The sequence below is a fragment of the Malus domestica genome, chromosome 11 (genome assembly GCF_042453785.1).
Source record: "Malus domestica chromosome 11, GDT2T_hap1".
Classification (NCBI taxonomy): Eukaryota; Viridiplantae; Streptophyta; class Magnoliopsida; order Rosales; family Rosaceae; genus Malus; species Malus domestica.
In genome coordinates, this window is record NC_091671.1 from 7,499,617 (window position 1) to 7,521,710 (window position 22,094).

Sequence of the window (22,094 nt, forward strand, 5' to 3'; positions counted from 1 at the left end):
ACCATTTTACCCTCAAATACAAAATTTACAAACTTGAAAAAATTACACAAAACACATAAACATGCCCAACCACCTACCCTAGCAACAACCGGACTTGATTCTGGTCGTCATTCCAGAAACTGTCGCCACCGACTTACTCTTTATCTCGTTGTTGTTCAATTATTCGTGCCCAATTCCATGGGGCTGGATTTTGGTCTGAATAGTATCTCCTTAAACCTTAATGAACTAATTAAAAAAACCCAGCAAATAGTAGCTCAAAAGACCGGTGCAGTCTTGCAAATCCTGAAATTAAGATGAAGTTCCATATGTGGACAAGTTAAAAAGCTATATATGCTTTCAAGGATGACAAAGCTTGTAGTCATTTGAAATTGGGTGAAGAGAGAATTGATGAGAAACCAAAATTTGAGAGAGAGAGAGTGGTTGATTTCAACATCATAGCCCCTATATTTCTTATGAACCCAACCCAGCTCTGGCGACACATTCTCCTGATGTCGTCGAAGAGCACAACCGCCCTCCACTATATTTTTGTTGTTCTTCTCCACCCTTCAGCAATCCCTTTTCCGATTTCCGGAAACCCACCAGGCAGCCAATTGTGGCATTCAGGGCCATTTCGACCCACCCATTCGCCAATTGATAATATCTTTCTACACCCATCTTTTCTTTAGGGCATAATTGAATATAAAATTTAACAAAAAATTAATGGGTGTAGAAATAAGTTTATTGGGTCCAAATAAAATTTCCCAAAGCCTTTTCACACTTTATTTTCTCTTCTTAAACATTCTTTTGCCTTGAATTTGAATAGACAAAGGAGAATCAAATGATACAAATTATATTATGTACTAAAAAAGTAAAATGAGTGGAGATCATCCCCCAACATATACTCGCACACGCAAGGGGCAGAACGGCGGATGGAGAACTTGTGTTATGCAACAAGCCAATGTGGATGGAATCCATCCACAGACCGGGTACTTCTATTCATGGCACATTTTGGTTTTAGTAGAGGTGATTTTTGATCGAATCGAATTGGAAGCAGATTTTCCAAACCAAAATATTTCAAATACTAAAAGGTTGAATACAGGTCTAACTCCTTCTTGTGCTAAATATGTTGTCATTTCCGAAGAAACTAGAGTTTACATCTCTTTTCCATTTCCATTCAAGAGTTCTTTTGTATTTCCATGCCCCTTCAAGACCCTAAAAAATGGACAACTTCCTTTTTTAAGGAACACATACAAGATTCGCCATTAAAAAAAGGATAATGGTAACCCCACCATTAACTACTTCATTTATGAATTTCATGGTAATAGAAATACATCTCCTACCAAGACAGAATTCGTAACTTGCTATTCTCTTGCCTAGGAGGTAAAAATTTACCTTCATGGAAAGGAAAATTCATCCAGATCGATGTGAGAATCCAACTATATTGCATTGCCAAAATCCATGTTGTAAATTTGAAAGACGTTGACCCCCTTGCTTCTCTCATGTTACAATCCTCTTTCCTTTATATCCAGCGAGCCTAGGTAACTTCATGAGTTTGGCTAATTGCTAGATTGAATGGTTTAGTTTTATTTGGATCAATCTTTATTTGCAAATTAGAGTTCCATTGCAGCATGGATTACTTTTATTAGATGCTATAGAACAGTGCATGTTAGAGCACTCTTTTGAGAATGACTGGTTTTAATTAGGATCTTTCCACTGATAATTAAATAACAGTATATATTTGATCCTAAAAAAGGCGCACAGAACAACATACTAAGCAAAAGCACAAAACAAGCGAAATCATGTCAAACGCGGGTCATCAGAAAATGATAAACACACATTCTTTTTAACTTCTCATGTACTCTTGTTGAATCATGTTCATTGATTTTGTTGATTTATTCAATTTGATTGCCAAATATTAAGGAGAGATGAGAGAAGTTAAAAGAGATGTGTAAAAATCCACATATCAATAAGTGGAGTAGGAAGACCATATATGCCCGTCACAATTACTCTTAAAGCTGTTAGAACTTAAGCCCAAAGGAAGAGCCCAACCCAAAAGACTAGCCTGATAGGTGGGAGAGCCCAAGGACTTAAATATAACTACACAATTGCTTGTGTAGCCGATGTGGGATCGTAACAAAAGCTAGAAATTGTTTCGCTATTGACGCTTCAATCCGTCCAACAATCAACTTAACTGTTTCTTTTTTTTATTTTTTATTTTATTTTTAAAGGACCAGCTCAAGTCACGACAATCCATCATTCTAGAGGTCAAGAAGACTCACAAATGTATTTCAGATTTTTCCTAATCACATATTAGGTCACCATGGTCCATATCTCTATCTATATGTAGGTTAAGGATTTTATTATGAAAAGATCCTTTTTTGGTGTCCATATAACATTTGTTAACAATTCAACATCAATATGACTCCATACGCGATAAAGATAGGTAAAGATAGGTCAATTAAGTGCTACCTTAAAAAAAAAGCAAAATAACTTAATAATTGTTTTCACAGATGGCTTAAAAGTGTCAGGCCTGGTTTGGTACTGAGGCGATTCTGAAAAAGTGGGTATAAAAAAAAGCCGGAGTTTTTTTGTGTTTGGTAAACATTCAGCTTTAGGTTTTTTTTCACAGTTTTGGGTGAAAAATGCCAAAAACACAAAGTTGCAAAATCCAGCTTTGAAAAACTAGTTTTTTTTTTATATCTGTTTTACATAAAAGTTTACCAAACACTATAATACTGTTTTTTTTTCTTTCCAAAAACACTTTTACAAAAAAGTTCACCAAACACTCTACTACTTTATTTCATAGCTTATTCTCACAGCACAGCAGAAACATCTTTTTTTTCAAAGTACAGCAATATCAAACCAACCCTTATAATCCCTAACTTGAAGATAAGAAAGTGTCTTCTTTTACAAGTTAGGGACCAAAATGTTACTTGCTCTAAACAAGAATGTGTAAAGTCTAATCATCCCCATTTCTAACACAACTGATATTGAGAGTTTGGAAATTGAACAAAACGATCAAATGCTGTAATGAATGCTATTAATTAATTAATCATCTGAAGTACAGACCACTTATGACTTGGGATAACTTTTTCCTATTCATTTGTAGCTGGTTTGGATTTTGTTTATTTGGTTGCCTTCTTTCAGGCTTTTTTCTTTTGGGAACAATGATAGGAGAGGCTTAGAAAGCAAATAATATATTTACACTTGAAGGGTGACTTGTATGGTAAGGGTGTGTCGTTCGGTGACGTCTCATGCCAATACTACAAGAACATGCATTGGTCTTTCGCCACATGTCTTTGTATCATTAGCACAAGACGTTACTGTGATGCTGTATCCATATCATACAAGTTGCTCTCTTGCACTTGGTACACAACCCTGGAACCGGCACTATTTGTATCCACTTTGTCATCTACATATACCACCACAAAATTGAACACTCTCGGGCTTTCTCAGTCAATCCTTTAGATCTCTTCTCCTTAGCATCTAATAAACATGTGCCATACTATCATTACTCATTAGCCAACACCCTGTCAATAATGATGAAAACACGTCTACATAATTTCACATATACAACCTTACCTAGCTGCTATCAATCAACGAACACCCATATTCTCCGTGATACACGCCTCCATAATCTTCCTCAGTAAGATTATATGTCCATTTCAACTTTCTAAAGAATCTTTTGGCTTTTTCTTTCATGATTTACGTAACATAATCATGTTCATAACTTTAAATTGTTTGTATTAGTACAACGCATCAAGAGTCTTTTTGTATTAGTACAACGCATCAAAAGTCTTATCCCATGTCCAAATTTGAAGCCTTTCATTATAGTTTAAAACGCGTCTTGATTTTTTTTTTTGGATAACAAAACACGTCTTGGTTCCTTCTATTGTCAGTTAGTTTTGAATTAGATGCTTTAATGCTGCTTCACTTGTTTAACATAATTGACACGTGAGCGGACGAGCTGAGTGTATAAGTAATAATTGCGTATGTATTATTAAGTATAATCAAAGTAGGTAAAAGAAGCTTTGAACCAATTTGAAAAATGGAAGAATACAACAGAAAAAGGTTATCGGTCATTACCATGATCGTGTTACACGTCATGATATAAAACTTGTTAAATAAGAAACGATCATGTACAACTAACAAGTGCTTTCACAAACCATTCATTCATGCGTCTCTTATAATTTAGATGGTTTGATGATAATATTCGTTAACCAAAATTAACATGAAGAGCAAAGCCACTTGTTTCTGCATACCTACAGGCCGCAAACACAAAGATCATCAAGAGAAACTGCAGGATGATCGGTCGTCTCATTCCAGCTCTCGTCGAAGCCGCAAGAGTAGAGGACATCATGATGGTGCAACGGCTCCTGGTGGTGGTCAGGTTGATGGAGGCACCACCACTGCCTCCGCAGCCGCAAGCAGTGATGTTGGTAGCGCAGCTGTTGTAGTGATGACTGCTGCCCACCTGTCTATTATGGATGGCGGTGACAGTGGTAGTGGTCATGGTGGTGGTGATGGCGGTGGTGGCGACGGTGGTTGATGACATTGTAGAGTTGGTGCTTTCTTTGTGCACTTTTGTTCAATTATTGCCTACAATTGCATCACTATTTAAATTTTTTTTTTATTTGTTTGAAAGGAATTTGGGAGGTATCCTTTTGTGTTTATTGTACTAGGATTGTTTACTGCGTGCGATTGTGAAGTTTTGCATTTGAATCATGCATGGTGCCTTCGGTAGCAAATTAATCTGTCTCAAAAGCTTTGTTAGGCTGATCTTCAAACCATCAGTTATTGGTTGCAATTATCGAAGTCTGACGCAGTGTGACATAGAGAAGATCAATCAATGTTAATTTTAAAAAACGAGAAATTTGGGATCCACCACAAAGAAAGAAAAAACCTCAAAATTTATTGATTCATAATTGATAAGATAACAAACCTAAAGCCAAAGAATCTTATATACAGTGTATCTTAACCTAGAAGCCCTTGGAGTCGATGGTTTTTTTTTTTAAACAAACAATATATCTACACGAAAGGAGAGAGATAGTCTCACAATGTGTTAGCAATTATGTTATTCAAATTTGTTTTTAACGAGAATCAAATCTAAGACATCTCACTCACAAGTAAAGAGAAATATCACTAGACCGTAGTACTAAGTGGCAAGTCTATGATTAGAATCAAACAATTAACAAAATAATGACGTCCATAAAACTTAGAACCCTAATAAAACACTAAAAACGATAAAATTTGACTACAAAGCCCATATATCACAGCAAAACAGTGTGCTTAATGCGCGTCGTCATCACTTCAACAACATATCATGTCCCAAATTTGACACCAAAGCAATGTGTTTGTTGCCCAATTTGCGCCTTTCAACTTGATCCTCAATCCAATCCGCCATATGATCTACATCAAAGCTAGATTGCACTATTATACTATTTTGATCACATCTGATGGTTAAGATATGAACATGTATTTGCACTTTAAAAAGGCCTCCCAGAAGAAATAAAACCAAGCTCACCAGCCCAAAACAAACACTAACAGTAAAGGCCCAACAAAACTCAATCCACCAGCGACCAGCAACACATACATAAACCCAACCAAAACGCTTTTGCCTTCATCTCTCTAACTCGGCACCACACACTCTCTCTTAAAGCCCTAATCTTTAACCCTAAAAAATCCCCAAATCTCATCATCTCCTTCTCCCCGCACGTACAGCGATGGCTCTAGTGAGACCCGGATCCGGAAACCAACCCCCAAAGCTCCGATGGGGAGAGCTCGAGGAGGACGACGGTGAAGACCTCGACTTTCTCCTGCCGCCGAGGCAAGTGATTGGGCCCGACGAGGACGGGATCAAGAGGGTGATCGAATACAAGTTCAACGAGAATGGAAATAAGGTCAAGATGACGACCATTACCCGGGTTCGGAGACTCGCCCAGGCCCGGCTCAGTAAGCGGGCCGTGGAGCGCCGCTCCTGGCCCAAGTTCGGGGACGCCGTGCACGAGGACGTCGGTGCTAGGCTCACCGTGGTCTCCACCGAAGAGATCTTCCTCGAGCGCCCCAGGGCTCCTGGTAAGCTTTTGAATTCTTCTTTTCGGGGTTTCGGTATTAGGGTTTTTAATTTCGGATTTTGAGGAAGATTATATGGAATTTGTGTGAAAAACTACATTTGGCTAATTTGGAATATTTCCCATGAGATTTTGATCATATATTCCTCTGTTAGTATTTGCGATAGACATCTATTAATCCTTTAGATTAAATTTTGTCTAAATAAATTTTTGCAATTGGAATAAATGAAGCTAAAATTGAATTGTATTTGTTTTATTTTGTTGTTTGGAGGAAGGAGAGTGGAATTTTAAATGGTCGATACGAATAACCTAACCATTACTCCCTTGCTTTTATCTTGTTTAATGGAAATGTCTGTTTGAGGCAATTGCTATGTCTGAATGAACAATGCTGGCTTGGTGCATGAGTCGGTAGACTGTCTAGCTGACCATCGGGATTGGTTTAAATCTTATAACTTCGTACGGACACGTTTGCATGTCTAGTTATACGATGTAGATTTCTAACCTGAGATTGTGAGTATGTTTAGTTTAAATCTTATAACGTCATCTGGTTCCATGCTCGAATCCCCTAATTAGGTTTGTGGAGAGGTTAAAGGTTGTTTTAGTCAAGAGGCCTACTGTTATTATGGTTACTTTCTCGGATATGATATAGTTCAAATTTGTTGGATCAGTTTGATTTTTGAAGTTACCTTCACTGGCCATGTGATTTTGTTTTGTGGATGATGCATTGTTGACATGGGGGAAAATAGAGGAACTATTTGTTGATGCCCTCATATATCGCATTGCATCTGCGGCTTCTCTGTTATGTCTTTTGTCAGAGATTTGTTTGATTTTCTCTTGATATAGAATAGATTTATTTGCTATCAGTCGATGCCAATTGGTCATGGTAACTGGTATGTTGGGTTTTCTGATTATTATTTTCTGTATATGACTGAACAGGTAGCAAAGCAGAAGAACCAAAGGCTGGAGGAGACCCTCTGTCTCAACTCACAAAAGGAGGGGCTGCTCTCAAACTATGTAGGACTTGTGGTAAGAAGGGTGATCACTGGACTTCACATTGCCCGTATAAGGATCTCGCCCCACCAAATGAAGGATTTAGTGATAAACCTCCTACATCAGAAGTAGTGCCTGGAACTCCTAGCACAGGTAAGTATGTTCCTCCAGTCCAGAGAGGAGGTGGAGACAGAGTTGGAAGTGATATGAGACGAAGGAATGATGAGAACTCTGTTCGTGTCACCAACCTTTCAGAGGACACTCGTGAGCCTGACTTGCTTGAACTTTTCCGGCCTTTTGGTGCTGTTAGCCGTGTTTACGTTGCTTTGGATAAGAATACTTCCGTTAGCAGAGGATTTGGTTTCGTCAACTTTGTGAACAGGGAAGATGCCCAGAGAGCAATCAACAAACTGAACGGGTACGGTTATGACAATCTCATCCTCAGGGTTGAATGGGCTACACCGAGGACAAATTAGAGCTTCCCCCACCCCCTCCTTATCGTTTTCTATAAAGATATTCGCATTAGGAATGTTTTGCAGGATTTTGGTCCTATAATGTTCTGTTCAGATGCTTTGTTTAAACCTATGTTCAGGATTTTGGTGCTCTTGCTTGTAAGAGTACTAAATGAGAAATTAATGTTAGTTGTTTTCAGCTTAAAAATTGGTATGCCTGAAAATTTTGATTGTCCTTGAAACATTTTGGAGATGTGCCTGGAGATCGTAGGTTTACGCTGCAACGAAAACCGTTGCTTCTGCTGAATAAACTCGAGGGTTCGAGTTTCGTACACAATTCTTGCATTAGTGAACAAACATTCCATGTAAAAAAAGGAGAATACAAGAAACTCAATAGCATATCATTATTTTTTCACAATAGGCTCCTGCTATCAACATTTTTCTTAGTTATTCTGTAAGCACCAGGTGCCGATTTCTTGTTAGGATAGGATTGTACTGGAGGAAGAAGCGCAAACAGGGAACTGGATCCCAGAAGAGGCAATGGGTCGGAAGCTCGGGGGAGGACTCATGGCCGAGGTAGAAGACAAGAGACATTCAGACAGACGGAGTTGGATTTCCGCTCGATCGGAGCTTGCAGAATCTGCCGGAATTGTTATGTATGGCACGACAGGCAATTTGCTGTACCAGGAACCTTCCATGGTCAGTTGCCCACCGGCCTTATACCGAAGTATCGCCCTGTAAACGAAGGGTATGAGGCCCTCCATCCGAAAAGCGTATGAGAGCCGGAGAGGTGAACTTTTCTTCTGTGGGGGAAAGACTTGGGAGTGGTTATAAGCAAGAGGAGGGATGGATTATGGATAGAGTGTCCGGTAGAATGTCATTTTCTTCACGCCTAAAAGTGACCCAGTGAGGTAAAATGAAAGCTCATCTCGCCCACTGTTGGAATTTGGTGCATTGGTGGATATTCTTTCCACTTCCAATCACTGTTTTCATGAGACTTAAAACTTAGAACCTCTTTTTTTTTTTTTTTTTTGACAAGAAACGATAACGGTATTTTATTGATCATCACAAACAAATACAAAGGTGTCAATTTGATACATTGTTTCATTGATCAACACATTGATCTGAAATGAATTTGCACAAACAAGCGATTAATTAAAAGGAGGCAGATTGTCTGCCCTCCTGTTTGGGGCCCTTCTCATCCCCTCCTATTTTGTGCGGTCACTGTTAAGCCACGTCAAAATAAGAGGGGATGATAAGGGCACCAAAAGAGAATGGCAGACAATTTGTCTCCTAATTAAAAACCCCTAAAACAACTACCACAAATAGGGCTGGACACGAATCGAGACGGGATGGGTCCACCAAATTTTAACACAGGAACCGGACATAACCCGACCGTTCCTTTTTTTTTTTCTTTCTGTTCTCTCCTTCTTTATATCTCCCGACGAGCTCGTTGGAATGGCGTGATCTACTACCACATGCCACCAAATCTACGACGAGATCGACATCCTCCGACGACGGCGACAAAGTCAACATCACCGACGACACCATGGGACCTGGAAAAGCTTCGCAGCCATGAGACCTGGAAAAGAGGGGTTGGTCTTCGACGAAGTAATCAACAGCGTTAACGACGCCGACTCCTCACTCCCTCTCCCACTCAAACTCGTCCACCGTTTGGTTTTGGAACTCGTCCTGGATGCTGTCTAGCTCTTATCTGCAATCTGAATCATTGTAAATCCCTAATTGCGCGAAGATTCCAGAGAGCTTCAAATGGTCGGGGACGATTTCGCTCCTGAGGCTGTCAAGCATGGAGCAAACCTCGCGGCGGAGGGCGTCGTCTCTCGGATCGACGAGCAATTTTGTGGTGCTGCGGGAGCACTGGGTGCGGAGGAGGGAGATGGCCTACTCGACATCGTTGTTTAATTGGAGCTCCTTGACGGGGAGGTTGTCAAGCAAGGTGGAGAGGTCGAGGGTGAGCTTAGGGAAAATGTTGGCGAGGGATTCTGTCGAGGAGCCACATCCGACTCCCATTTGAAAAGTCCTCGATGAAGGTCTGGATCCTCTGGAGTAGGATGTAGAGCTCATGAAAGCAGAGGAGGGCGGAGAGGGAGAAGATGGTGGTGGAGCTCCTGATGATGTCTTCGAAGATCAATTTGGGGGTGGAAATCGGTTCGGGCTGGGGCCCCGTTTCTTCCAGGAGTTGGACCCGTCCCGCCAGCCCCGTGTTGAATTTTAAAATTTTGGACCCGCCCTGAACTGCTTAGACCCATCCCGATCAGCGGGTTCAGGACCCGTTTGCCCACCCCTAACCACAAGCACAGGTGCACTAGTACAAATTTGTCACAAGACCGATAGATGTAACAAAACCTATACCAGTGCACACACCGATCTTCGCTAATGAACCAGGCCACACAACATCATCGCTAGAGGATGAGACCATATAGAGTTACCTCTGAAAGATGAGACCATAGAATTATCGCTCAAAGACAAGACTACATCATCGGCCAATCGCTGAACAAACTCAAATTTCTTCAGCAAAGACTAAATATTGGTAAAGCACGGACAAAAACAGGAGACTCTTCTGTATTTCTGTACGCAAAGACATTTATTTCTTTGTAGCTTAATCCACATGCAGAGTTGCTGTCTCACTATATTAGTAGTTAGCATTATAGTTTATGAATTGTCCAACAGTGAACTGTGAATGATGGGGACATGGGACTATTATATTATCAATATCTATTAGATATATATGCTCTGTGAAATTAGGTTTAAAATTTTCAGAATCTTTGTTTGATACCGTGTCCTCCTGCCTTTTTAACAAGAGATTTTTCAGTGTGCTTTAGGGTCGTTCGAGTTATTGGATTCTCATCAATGTTTGAATTACTCAAGTAGACATTCTCGCTTCTACTTCGTCCACTGTCGCTTGCACAGTTGCTTTCCTAAAAAAAATGATCTAATACATAAAGTGAAATAATACAATTGGTTGGAAACTTAAAAAATAGATATACATCTTTTCTTAAAACAGGTCATTATGCAAAATGTGGACCTATAATCTAAAGTTTCAATTTCTTCAGGGCGGTACTATCCACATACTTCTTTTTACCTTCTCGTCGGGTGGAATGAATTGAAAATAATCAAATGATACAAATTAATAAGAAATGGTGAGAAATGTAAAAATAAGTGTGTGGATACCATCACCTTAGCACCCTCCCTTTATTCTTGTTTTAGTGAAAAGTTCAATTTCTCTTGTCAATTATTCATGTATTTTATACAGATGACTTAACCAGTTCATAAACATATTTTTCTTTCACAAATTATAAAATTCGAATAAATATTTTTTGGCATCGACAAGTAGTAGGAAATTCGAACGTAAATACTTTTTTAATATCTGTACTGATGAACTACTATACGTTTGTTGAACTTAAAATCTTAGAGAGTCAATTTCAGTCACTGTGTCGATTAACCCCTAGACGTTTAAAAATTAAGAATGAACTGCTAGACTTGTTTAGGCGCCTGCCTAGACCTGCCTAGGCACCCACTTAGATCTTGACTCTCACTTAGACAAAAAATACATCACTATCATTTTGCATTTTTTATATAAATTATAAGAGACTTGTTGAATACTTGGATAAACACTTATCATATTATGTTTCCCCATGTTTTTATTATGTTTAATACTTTGTAATTTATATATCATTCTATTTTAATTTATGTATTCTAATACAATTTTATTTTTATATGATATATAATAAGTTTACTTAAATCTGCCTAGGCGCTAAGCCTCAGTTCGCCACCCAATTAGTGCCTAGTATCTTTTAGAATCTTGATTTCAACACACATTTGTTCTCCACATTCACACGCTATACTTATTTCTGATGGTTAGATCGAATAAAATATATAAAAATACACCAGCGAATAAGATAAATTAGCAAAAAATTTTATACAATAAAAATTAAATTTGATTATTTTCTAAGATTTAGAAAGAAAAAAAAATACCACTAAATCAAAAGCAAGTTAATTTAAGTTGATTGACTAAGAGATAAGTGGCAGAATTATATGAAACTAGCCTTTCTGCATGCGCTCACGCGCGTGCGAAAGACATTTTTTTTAATCACGGCGCGCTACGCGCAACTTGCGCATTTTAGATGTATTTATATGCAAAAATTGGTTCAATATATAGAAACATAAAATAAAGGCGATTATAACCTCTAATAATACATGCAGGAATTTAAAGTATTTTATCTAGAATATGTAAAAAAAAAAAAAGTAATAAATAACATAGAAGATCCTTATAATGTAGTTGCAATTAAAAGCTAAATAAAAAGTATAAAAACAATCCAAGAACTTAAATTGACCTTGATACACTTGACAGCAAAACATATCATAAACTCATATCGTTCTGTCATGTTGAAAATTTAATGCTTTTGGTTAAAATCAAATATTAGCATTATTTGTAATTGAATTGCATTAAAAGTTGAAAAAGGGAATTAAACATTAAAAGAAAGAATATAACATTATGTTGAGGGAAGCAAAATATCTTTGTACACAACATTTCTTGTGAAGACTCCTTCATGATCGTGTAATTCTCATTTCTTTACCAAAACTTTTGTTGTAGACGCTGAAACTCCTCTTGATAAAGCCACGTACAATTGTCTATGACTGAATACGTGATTTGGTAGCTAAATACCCATATTTGGTATTGTCTGCCCTTGTGATTTATTTATGGTCAGTGCAAAACTCAATTTCACTAAAAACAGTTTTCTCATCATTTCAAATGGGAGTCCTGCGCTTTATGTGGTCTTTAAAATATGAACATGTAACACAATATGAACAGGTATACAACTCTAAAATATGAAGACATTAATTCCTGTTCAAATCACTGACGGCAGCTGCGATTCACAAAGGAGAACATCTTAAATAATCTGTCATCCTTTTCGACTAAGGAATTTTTCAAAACTTCGACTTTGTATTCCCAATCTTTATTTACAAATCTGCAAAGAACAAAGAAAATGGGTATTGCTGAATGAACTGCAGTTAGAATGAAAGATTTTGGATGCCAATATGAGAGTTAAAAGATTTTGGAGTGAGAAAAAAAAATGGAATTGTAAACTACTTTGCGAAGAGAAAGAGGGTTTCTTTCCTATTTAAAATTTGGTGATGCAGGAGGTGGAAGTGGGTATGACTCATGTACTTGTGGAACGGATGCTGACATCAGCTATTTGTGGGAAATGTTTTTGCTTCACAACAAACTGATTCAATTCTAGCTTTATAATCTCCGGCAATTTTTCAATTAATAGTTAAGCATGGTGTAGGTTTTGAATTTAATTGGTGATGGGTAAAATGGAAAATGAAGACATCAATACGGTGAATTTGAATCACTGGCGAGACATCTCCAATTTCAGAACGAAAATTTTCACAATTTGCAGTTTAATAAACACTTATTATCCAAGACTTGAAAGTAAATGAACCAAAAAATTAAAAGATAAAGCAATTAAACGTAAAGCAAGTAAATGCTTGCAAAAATTAAAAGATTAGGCAATTAAATGGAGAATTACCCTTGGAACTGAAAAATTACTACAAAAGGTTTGAAAGTTACACAGTTAGATACTAAAAAGGAGAGAGATGAGATGGACTGGGAAGGCAAAATTAAGATCGGCAATGGTTAACAACCTACTCCCTTTAATCTTTGCACTGTATTCCTTGTTGGATTGTTCCAACATTGGGCAAGGCAGGGGGCACTGGTTCTGCCATAATCGCAACTACACAATCCTATCCATCAGAGCGGTTTGATAATGCTTCCATGGTTCTCATGCTCCACGATTTTTTCATTCAATCGTATCCATCAGATCAAGATTCCCAACTACACAATCTGTTCAACCAAAATTTAATCAAAATCTACTCATCTCTATTAATCCCAAAACAAACAAAAGCAAATAAAAGGTTAGATTTTGTTTGCATATAAAATTAAAAGTACCAGCATTAAACATCCATGTTACGAAGTCAAGAAGGGGACTGAGTCATACCATCGACAAACACGATCATCCACAGAATAGATTATTGACCCGTTGAAATGTATTTTTCGGTGGTTTGGCAGCAATAGTAGTTAAACAGAATGACAAATTCATGATAGAAGCCAGTAAATGAACAAATCAAACCAAATAAAATATATCAAAGAAATAGAACAACTTATAGCAAATATGTTGTTTGAATTCTTCTGAAGACTGGCTTCTCCTTCACCTTCACATACTCGAAAACAAAACCTATCTAATAATCCAACCACAAAAATGCATATATACTGATTTATATACATTCACAAACGAATATGTACACCGATTAGGGTTTGCATAACCCCTAGAAGAGAAAATGGAAGCTTACACCCCGATTAATTTCCTTTGAACACCTGGAGAGAGGAATCACTGCAAATTCCGCCGTATTCAGAATTGCACACTTTCATTCACAAATCGCAAAGCAAGAAACCGAAAAAACTGAAAGAAAAAGAATCGAGGACACGAACGTTGGTTTCTACCTCCTTTTATCCCACGTTGGAGTGTGGCAATCTCCAAAATCGAGCATCAACTCTTAGTATCAGTTGCAAAACTGAAAATTTTGAATTTGTATATGGGAGTGCATATAAAATACCGGAGTGGAAAGCCTATCAATCATAAAGCGACAAATTGTAGAAACATAAAAGAAAGCAAATAAAAGATCACCAACATCTTACATGGAACTTGGAAGCATCAATGGGTGGACTTCTTCTTATCTGCATAATTTTCGTAAAAAAATAACAATGAGAATAGCAAATCAACCATGAATGCTTGGCGTTGGATTCATGGAAGCAAAATTGAGAACGTAAACGAAATCATTTAAACTGAAACGAAATTAAACAATGCCAGTACTCCATGCATGTGTTTTCAATTCCTCTATCCTGTTCTTGGATTGCTGTGTGGACCATGATTGGGAGAGGTGGGGTATCATTCGCTCTTGATAAATTGAGTTGGAAAAGAACCCCAATTGATGGAAAAATTTGTAGAACGTGGAGGGTTAATTTTTTGACTTTGAATCCCACTTTCGGCAGTTATATCTCTTTTCTGCAAAACTTTTTCTGTTTACAGCTTAACCTACTGGCTTTAATCCAATTTTTTATGATAAAATTACCCTTGCGAATTTGTCTAAAATTTTTTGATGAAGCCTTGAGACACTAAACTCTTATTCTAGTTTTCTAATATTAAAGATTTGGAGACGCTGCCTTACCCCCACTAATTACTGCAAGCCAAGTGATTCTTTCCCAAATAAAAATCAACTCCTCAATGGGTAAAATATATATATATATATATATATATTTTTTTTTTTTTTTTAACAATCAATATTATCTACATTAAGGGGAGGTGATGAGTTTATCCTCACAATGAACTAGCAATAATATGGTTCAAATTTGCCTTTAACGAGAATCGAACATAAAACCTCTTACTTACAATTGAAGAAAAGTACTACTATTAGACCGTGATACTAAGGGCTAGTTTGGTATTGCTGTGCTTTGAAAAAAAGCTGCTGTGAGAATAAATGGATGTGCTATGAGAATAAGCAACTGTGAAATAAAACAGCAGAATGTTTGGTAAACTTTTTTGTAAAAGTGCTTTTGGAAAAAAAATCAGTCTGATAGTGGGTCTTTTCATTAAAAGAGCATTGTAGCTCCGTGTGCTTTGAAAAAAAGCCAGTTTTCCAAAGTTGCAAATAGCAGCTTCAACTTTTTCCTTTGATTTCAGCTTATTCTCACAGCAGCTTTCAAAATAAGCTCTTTTTTTTTTAGTTTACCAAACATCTAAAATCCTCACAGTTTTTTTTCATGGGTGCTTTTTTTTTTAAGTATCTCACTCCCAAACCACCCCTAAGTTGCCTCAATGAGTAAATATTAAAAATTCAAATTTTCATATGCAAAGGGATGCAAAGAGGTTAAATTGGGTAAACCACAGAAAGAATCAGAGGAGGAGCAAAACTCCAAAGTGGCAGATAGACGTTGTTTTCCAAAAAAAAAAAAAAAAAAAAAAAGAAGAGGTGGCAGATAGACGTGCGCACTCTGAACTCCGCTCGTCAGCTCCGCTAAGGTTATCGTATATAAATCCAACGGGGCCCAAATATACAAAGACCTCTCCAGATTCCTATTTGCGAGAGACAGTCTGTCTCATCTCGCCTCGTGGGCTGCTTCTTGTAACTCTCCTTCTTCTTCTTCCTCCGCATTTTCTTGGGTTCTCAGATATCTGCTTCTTCTGCCCCCCAGAAGCTGCTTTTCCATGGCTTCCATTGTTGAATCTGGCTGGAGGGTACTTTTTTTAACAACCCCTTTGGTTTTATAGCTCAAAGATTTCACTTGGGGTTTATTTATTTATTTGTTTTTTGGACCAAGGTTTGATCTTTTTGTTGGGCATTGGTTGCTTTTGAATTGGAATTGCTGTGTTTGTTTTTACCCGTGTGTGTGAATTTGGTGATAATGCTGGCATGTGGATTATGATTGGTGTGATGGGTTTTTTATTTTTTTTTTGTGTGTGTGTGTGTGTGGTGGGATTGGTGTAATGATTTGATCTGTATGGTGCATTTGAGTATTGTGGTTATTGAATTTAGTAATGAGATCGCTGGGTTGTTATTTTTTGGATTTCTTTTGAGGAATATGGATTAGGGATGGTGGGGCAGCATTAGGTGTTGAAAGTTGATTTTTGGTGAGGATTTTGGAGATATTTTATTAAGAATATGTTTCTTCGCAAAGAAGCGGGTTGGTGTAATTTATGGTCAAACATTGTGATCATATATTTGAAGCAATGTAATTAGATTCAAGTGTTATTATCTGTTTGTGGGATAACGCAATCATTTGATGCGCCTAGTGCATTTAATTGTCGTTACTGTTTTCAGGGTGGCGGGGTTATTTGGTTTTTGGTTCTCTTTCAGTTGTCAATTTCTGTCCTTTTTCCGTTATAGTGACATTAGGGAAGCATTAGATGTTCAAGATTAATGCTGCGGTGGATTTGGAGGCACATTGTTAAATTGTTAGGATTATGTTCCTTCAAACATAAGTGAGTTTCACGTAGGTTGTGTTCAAACAGTGTTAGCCCATGATGCTTGGATGTGAAGTAATACAGATTGAAGTGGAATTATTCTAACTTCCTTTTCATTAGCTAACTAACTACCTGGAGGTATATGGACAGAGAACTGATACATGGGCAGAGAATTCAAATGGAGGCTCTGTTTCTCTATCTGATTGATCTTGTAATTAGCTGCTATTGAGATCTGACTCAGAAAGTTCTGTTAATCTTTTTTTTTTCCCTTCCTGTGGTTGATGGTGGTTTTGTTTTGTTTTTTTGTTTAGTTTTGTGGGTGTGTGTGTTTGGGGTGGGGGGGGGGGGGTGGATTGAGAAATAAACATTTTTTTTCATAGGCGCTGATACATTTTAGGTAGACGGTCCTAAAAAATCATCCAACCTGTATGTCATTCAAGTTCAAACTTCATTACTTTTTCTAGTATATATTGGGCTACCGAGAACATGGATTGGGAACTGAGTCTAGGTTAATAGCAACACAGTTCTTAGGTAGGTATCATTGTACTCTAGATGCTAAATGATAGAAATTACTTTAATTCTTTTAACTACCTTTGGTGTTTACTTTTAAACATAGTTCCTTGGTTGTTTGTTGCTTTTATTGCCATGTCTGAATTTTGGAACTATTGGCGAGCACATGAAAACTATAAGCGTTCCCAAATGAAAGGAAAATGTAACTGATTTCTCTTGGGCAGCTCCTGTGGTCTGCGATGATGAATTTTCCTACTTCATGCACCTAATGGTCTCTACTGTTATCTTATATTTTCTTACTTTTTTGAGATTCTTCTATTTTGACTGTGCAGTATCTGATCACAAATTTCAACGACTTTCAACTGGCATGTCTAGGAAGTTTCTTTCTCCATGAAAGTGTTTTCTTCTTATCTGGACTCCCTTTTATATATCTTGAGAGGGCAGGATGGCTGAGCAAGTTCAAGATTCAGGTTCATCTCTCTTCACTGAGCTCATAGATATGATTTTTTAGATGATGAAGTTTCTTTCCTTTTCTCTAAGATTCATCTGGCTAGTGGCGTTTGTAGGACATGTTTTTCCAGCTCTGTTTAATATAGCTTCCTTAAGGAAGTATTTAGTTTGCAATTATTTGGAGATTGTAGGGACAAATGTGGTCTGGACTGTAATTTTAGCTGAAGTCTAAATGATTGGGGATGGTTGGGGTTGCGTGAAGTTAGAATTGAAGGTGATGGAACAGCGCAGTTGGGTGGAGTTTATGTTGTAGGAAGAAGTATGAGACCAAGGCTTCTTACTGGGCCTTATTGCGGCTGTCTCAGCTTTTGTCTCTTTGGGGAAGGGCTTAGGGGGCAGGTGATGCTCTAAAGGTAGCTCCTTATACAGAGGATGCAGGTCTTAAGAAAATATTGACATTTTATATATGTGAATCTGTGATTAAGAGAAAGGATTATGGTTATTTTTAGTAGGTGTAAGGGGAGGCATTGTATATATTTTGTTTTAGGCATTTAGCTTACAGTGGTCTATGGGTGGGGTGTAATGGGCTATCTCTTTCTTTGATTGGGGTGACTCAGTTTATAGCTAGTTTGGTGAGTGAGCTATTATTGGGTTCAAATAGTCGAAGTGCCACGAAGCAAAATAAAAGTTATGTGTTTTTTGTCTTTGTGGATGGAGTGGAGGAGCTGATGTTCTATAGTGGAGGTAAAGGCACATATGTTAAGAAGGGATGTTTGAAGGAACTAGATGGGCTATTGCTACTAATTTTGCAGATTCATAACAGTTTTCCTTCTCTTTAATGCTTCTTTGTTACCTTCCATTCATACAGCTCGTGTACGAAGGTGCTGTCCCCTTGGCGTTTCAGCAAAATCTTATCAAAATAGTGCCATGACTTGATTCTAGTTTTGTGCAGACAAAAAATAACAGCCCTGCAGCTCAGGAGAAATGTATTACTCGCCTAGTCCTGTATCATCTTTGTGTCAATCTGCCAGTTATGATTGCTTCATATCCCGTCTTCAAATTCATGGGCATGCGGAGTAGTCTTCCATTGCCGTCCTGGTATTTTCAGGTTCTTTATATGCTAGAGCATATTTTCTCAGACATCGTGGAGTTTGATGCCGTTATCATATGACCCATTTAGAATTAACAAAGACCCTAAACTTTTCCGTTTCTGAACAATTTAGACTTTTAAAATGCTTAGTTCTGTAATTCTGCATTTGATTTGGCAGGAAAGTTGTTTCCACTCAGATCATTTTCTACTTCATCCTTGAGGATTTTGTATTCTATTGGGGACATAGGGTTCTGCATACAAAATGGCTGTACAAGCATGTGCATAGTGTCCATCATGAGTAAGTGAGAGTTATAAGTAACTTACTCGGTGCTAAGAGTTTTGAATGTTGTCATTTATGAGTTGAATCTTTGCAGGTATGCTACACCATTTGGACTGACTTCTGAATATGCTCACCCCGCCGAGATATTATTCCTTGGCTTTGCCACCATTATTGGTCCTGCCATTACTGGGCCCCACCTAATTACTCTGTGGTTATGGATGGTACTTAGAGTGCTGGAGACTGTCGAGGCACATTGCGGTTACCATTTCCCATGGAGCCTCTCAAACTTTTTACCTTTGTATGGAGGGTGAGTGTGCTTTTTTCACCACTTGGCCATTTTAAGCAATGTGTATACAATGTATTTTTCTCTGTTTGGTCATTTGTAGCTGAAAATGTTTCTGCTTTCATTGTACAGCGCTGATTTTCACGACTACCATCACCGTTTGCTTTACACCAAGTCTGGCAATTATTCATCAACTTTTGTTTACATGGACAGGTAAATTTTTAGCATGTGCTGCTTAGGTATCTCTGAACTATTTAGTGAAAAGGAGATGGATCAGTTACGAAAGAATTTCTTTACCTTTTCTTTAACAGCTGATTGTTCAATAGTTTAAATAAGTATTTTAACAAGGATAAGTGTTACTAATCTAACAAGAAACCAAATTTTGTTCATTTTAAGAACGTTATTGTTATGACTGACGTGCTCTGTTGCGTACTTATATTTTGCACTTTCCTAATATACCGTCAGGGGTTTGCTTTAAAAATGTTTTATATTACAAGATGAACTGGCTCTCAACTTCTTTTTCATTGTTCATATTTGTGCGGATGATGTTGTTAGCCCAAAGTCTTACCGAACGGTTAAACATTGAGACCAGTGATGCTTCCAGACTCTGGCCATGAAGTATGACTGGTTTTAACCCAAATGATCAGTCATGTTTTATATCACAAATTAAACCAACAGATGCCACAATGCAGCTGAAAGTACGCTAACCATCTCTTTCTACTATACTTTTCAGGTTATTTGGAACTGATACAGGTTACAGAAAGCTGAAAGCGCTGAAGAAAGCCGGAGTAGAAGATGACAGCAAGGAAATGTGATGTGGGAGCCAGAATTTTTATGAACTAACTGGACATGAGTAAATCGGTTCTTTGATTTATGGGCAGTACTGAAGATGTTTCTGTGTCTGTCCCCGCCTCATCCCGTATTCCACCGCATTTTTGTGTTTGATTTCTTTCTGATTTAGAGCTTATGTTAGTGTGGAATCAGTGGAAATGCTTGATGGACATTTGTGCGCTCCTTTTTCTTACATGAATGAAGAAGCTGCCCTTCTATTCTTTCCTCTTCTTTCGGTTCAATTAGGAGCCTCCAAGAAATATGATTATTGAATCATTCAATGATACTCTGGAGTAATTTTTTTTTGCAACAGACGCAAATTTTGATGAAAAGATTTCCAATTTCGCGTGTTTAAGAGAACGAGCTATTGTTTCGCCTAGAAATTCTACTGTAACATAAATACGTAAGAGATTTATTATCATACAAAGAATGCACTTATTTCAGTTTGGATTCAATGTGCTCGTCATCTGGTAATTTGGAAAACTTTTGTGTATTATATCCTACAGAGCTCCTTAATACACTTGAATTCAATGGTTTGCATGTACGAAGCTTCACTTTAAAAATAGGAATGCCTATTATGTTATTAAGATATTTAAATCAGTCTTCATGTTTATATAATGGAACTAGATTGGTTAACCCAAATGACTAATAAAGTTATTGAAGCTAAAATACTTATTAGTAGCAACATTGGTTATAAAGTATTTATACCTAGAATCGTTCTTTCAACAACATAACACAAATGACTTTTTATTTTTAAAAGACGTCAATTTTCAATTAGACCATGTTATGTCATGACATTAAATAAAATTCACAGACAATATTTGAAACAAGTTGGATTATATCTTTCCTAACCTATATTCACTCTGCATTATCAAGAGTTACAAATAAGGCCACAAAATATTACTAGACAATAATAAAGAAATACTAAATAAATATATGCATAATGTTTAAAGATATTCTTCAAAATTTTATGGCAGGTTGAACTTTATACATGCATTGTTAAAAATTTCTATATATTTGACAACAAATTACATAATGTTACACATTTGTTTACTAACAATAACATTTAGCACAATGAACATAGTTCCAATCTGCAATTTGGATGTCTTTCAATCTGGCAAAAAAAAAAAAAAAAAAATTAGAGTTCACGTGGGCAGAATTTGGAGATTCAAACATTTCAACTCGACAAACAGTTCTCTAACTTGCACATCATATTGGTTGATGCAATCGTAACCAAATCATTCTCTCATACTATTTTTATCTATTAACTTAATACCTTTCTTGATGAGCCATGCTTTAAAACCCTCACAATCCATCCTCAAGTGCTCAGAATAATTGCAATGAAAACATCTTTTAAAGTGAGGCTTGTTAGGTTTAAGGTCAGAACTAGTGGTGGCAACATTACCCTTATTAGGTTTGGTAGAACTGTTTGCATTCTTCTTGGTTCCAGAAGTTCAACCGGACTTGAAATTCTTTGTTTTGGCTTCCACTTTTCTGAGTTCTGAATATCAGCAACCTTTTTCTTGCCTTTCCCTATCTAAACGAGATTCACTCTCACCCCTATCTGAACGAGATTCACTCACTTTTTTTACTTCTTCATCACCTCCTCCTCTTGGCAACAAATGGAAATGAGTTCATTAACACCCCAAGTCTTATTTTGAGTGTTTTAGCTCACTTGTAACTACTCATAGCATTGAGGTTGTTGGCAAGGTTAACCAACTTGAGGAAATGTAATCTAACACTTCCAATGTCATCATGCTTGGCATGGATGAGTTCTGATAGGTAGACACCAGTCTCGACGTTATTTGACCTCTTGCACTTTTCTTCAATTTTCACCATAAACTCATTTGCCAAACCGCATCTTGGAATGCCCCCTCTTATGTGATCCTCCATAGCATTTTGCATGATCAAAAGTGACGTTTGATTTGCTTTATGCCATTTGACAAATTCCTCTCGCTGTTGACTGTTGCTATCAGTATTCAGAGCTGAAGGTTGTGGCTGTTTGAAGGTAATATGATACTCCAACATGCCCAAATGCATCCCGATTTGCTGCTTCCAAGTTTTGAAATTGTTCTCATCCAACTTTTCAATATTAATGAGATTGAGCAGATGTA

At 37.3% G+C, this 22,094-nt stretch overlaps 2 protein-coding genes and 1 long non-coding RNA gene across 3 annotated transcripts; 2 read left to right on the plus strand and 1 right to left on the minus strand.

The window, feature by feature from the left end:
* Positions 1-5,500: 5,500 nt before the first annotated feature.
* On the plus strand, positions 5,501-7,700 carry LOC103447499 (uncharacterized). Its single transcript, XM_008386696.4, has 2 exons — positions 5,501-6,054; positions 6,987-7,700. The coding sequence occupies exons 1-2, from the start codon at positions 5,703-5,705 to the stop codon at positions 7,514-7,516; spliced, it is 882 nt and encodes a 293-aa protein (XP_008384918.2). The 5' UTR covers positions 5,501-5,702; the 3' UTR covers positions 7,517-7,700.
* Positions 7,701-13,595: 5,895 nt separating this feature from the next.
* LOC114819827 (uncharacterized) lies at positions 13,596-14,336 on the minus strand. Its single transcript, XR_003767131.2, has 2 exons — positions 14,214-14,336; positions 13,596-14,089 (listed from the first exon to the last, which is right to left on the minus strand). It is a non-coding gene; the product is annotated as an uncharacterized lncRNA (long non-coding RNA).
* Positions 14,337-15,405: 1,069 nt separating this feature from the next.
* Positions 15,406-20,201, plus strand: LOC103447498 (methylsterol monooxygenase 2-2). Its single transcript, XM_008386695.4, has 7 exons — positions 15,406-15,810; positions 17,379-17,516; positions 18,449-18,594; positions 18,765-18,884; positions 18,961-19,173; positions 19,282-19,362; positions 19,883-20,201. Exons 1-7 carry the CDS (start codon positions 15,781-15,783, stop codon positions 19,962-19,964), a joined length of 810 nt encoding a protein of 269 aa, XP_008384917.2. The 5' UTR covers positions 15,406-15,780; the 3' UTR covers positions 19,965-20,201.
* Positions 20,202-22,094: the final 1,893 nt, after the last annotated feature.

Coding starts and splice junctions, on each gene's coding strand:
- LOC103447499 (XM_008386696.4), top strand. CDS start 5,703: ATGGCTCTAGTGAGACCCGGATCCGGAAACCAACCCCCAAAGCTCCGA. Junction 6,055..6,986: donor CGAGCGCCCCAGGGCTCCTG/GTAAGCTTTTGA, acceptor ATGACTGAACAG/GTAGCAAAGCAGAAGAACCA.
- LOC103447498 (XM_008386695.4), top strand. CDS start 15,781: ATGGCTTCCATTGTTGAATCTGGCTGGAGG. Junction 15,811..17,378: donor TTGTTGAATCTGGCTGGAGG/GTACTTTTTTTA, acceptor TTGACTGTGCAG/TATCTGATCACAAATTTCAA. Junction 19,363..19,882: donor ACTTTTGTTTACATGGACAG/GTAAATTTTTAG, acceptor TATACTTTTCAG/GTTATTTGGAACTGATACAG.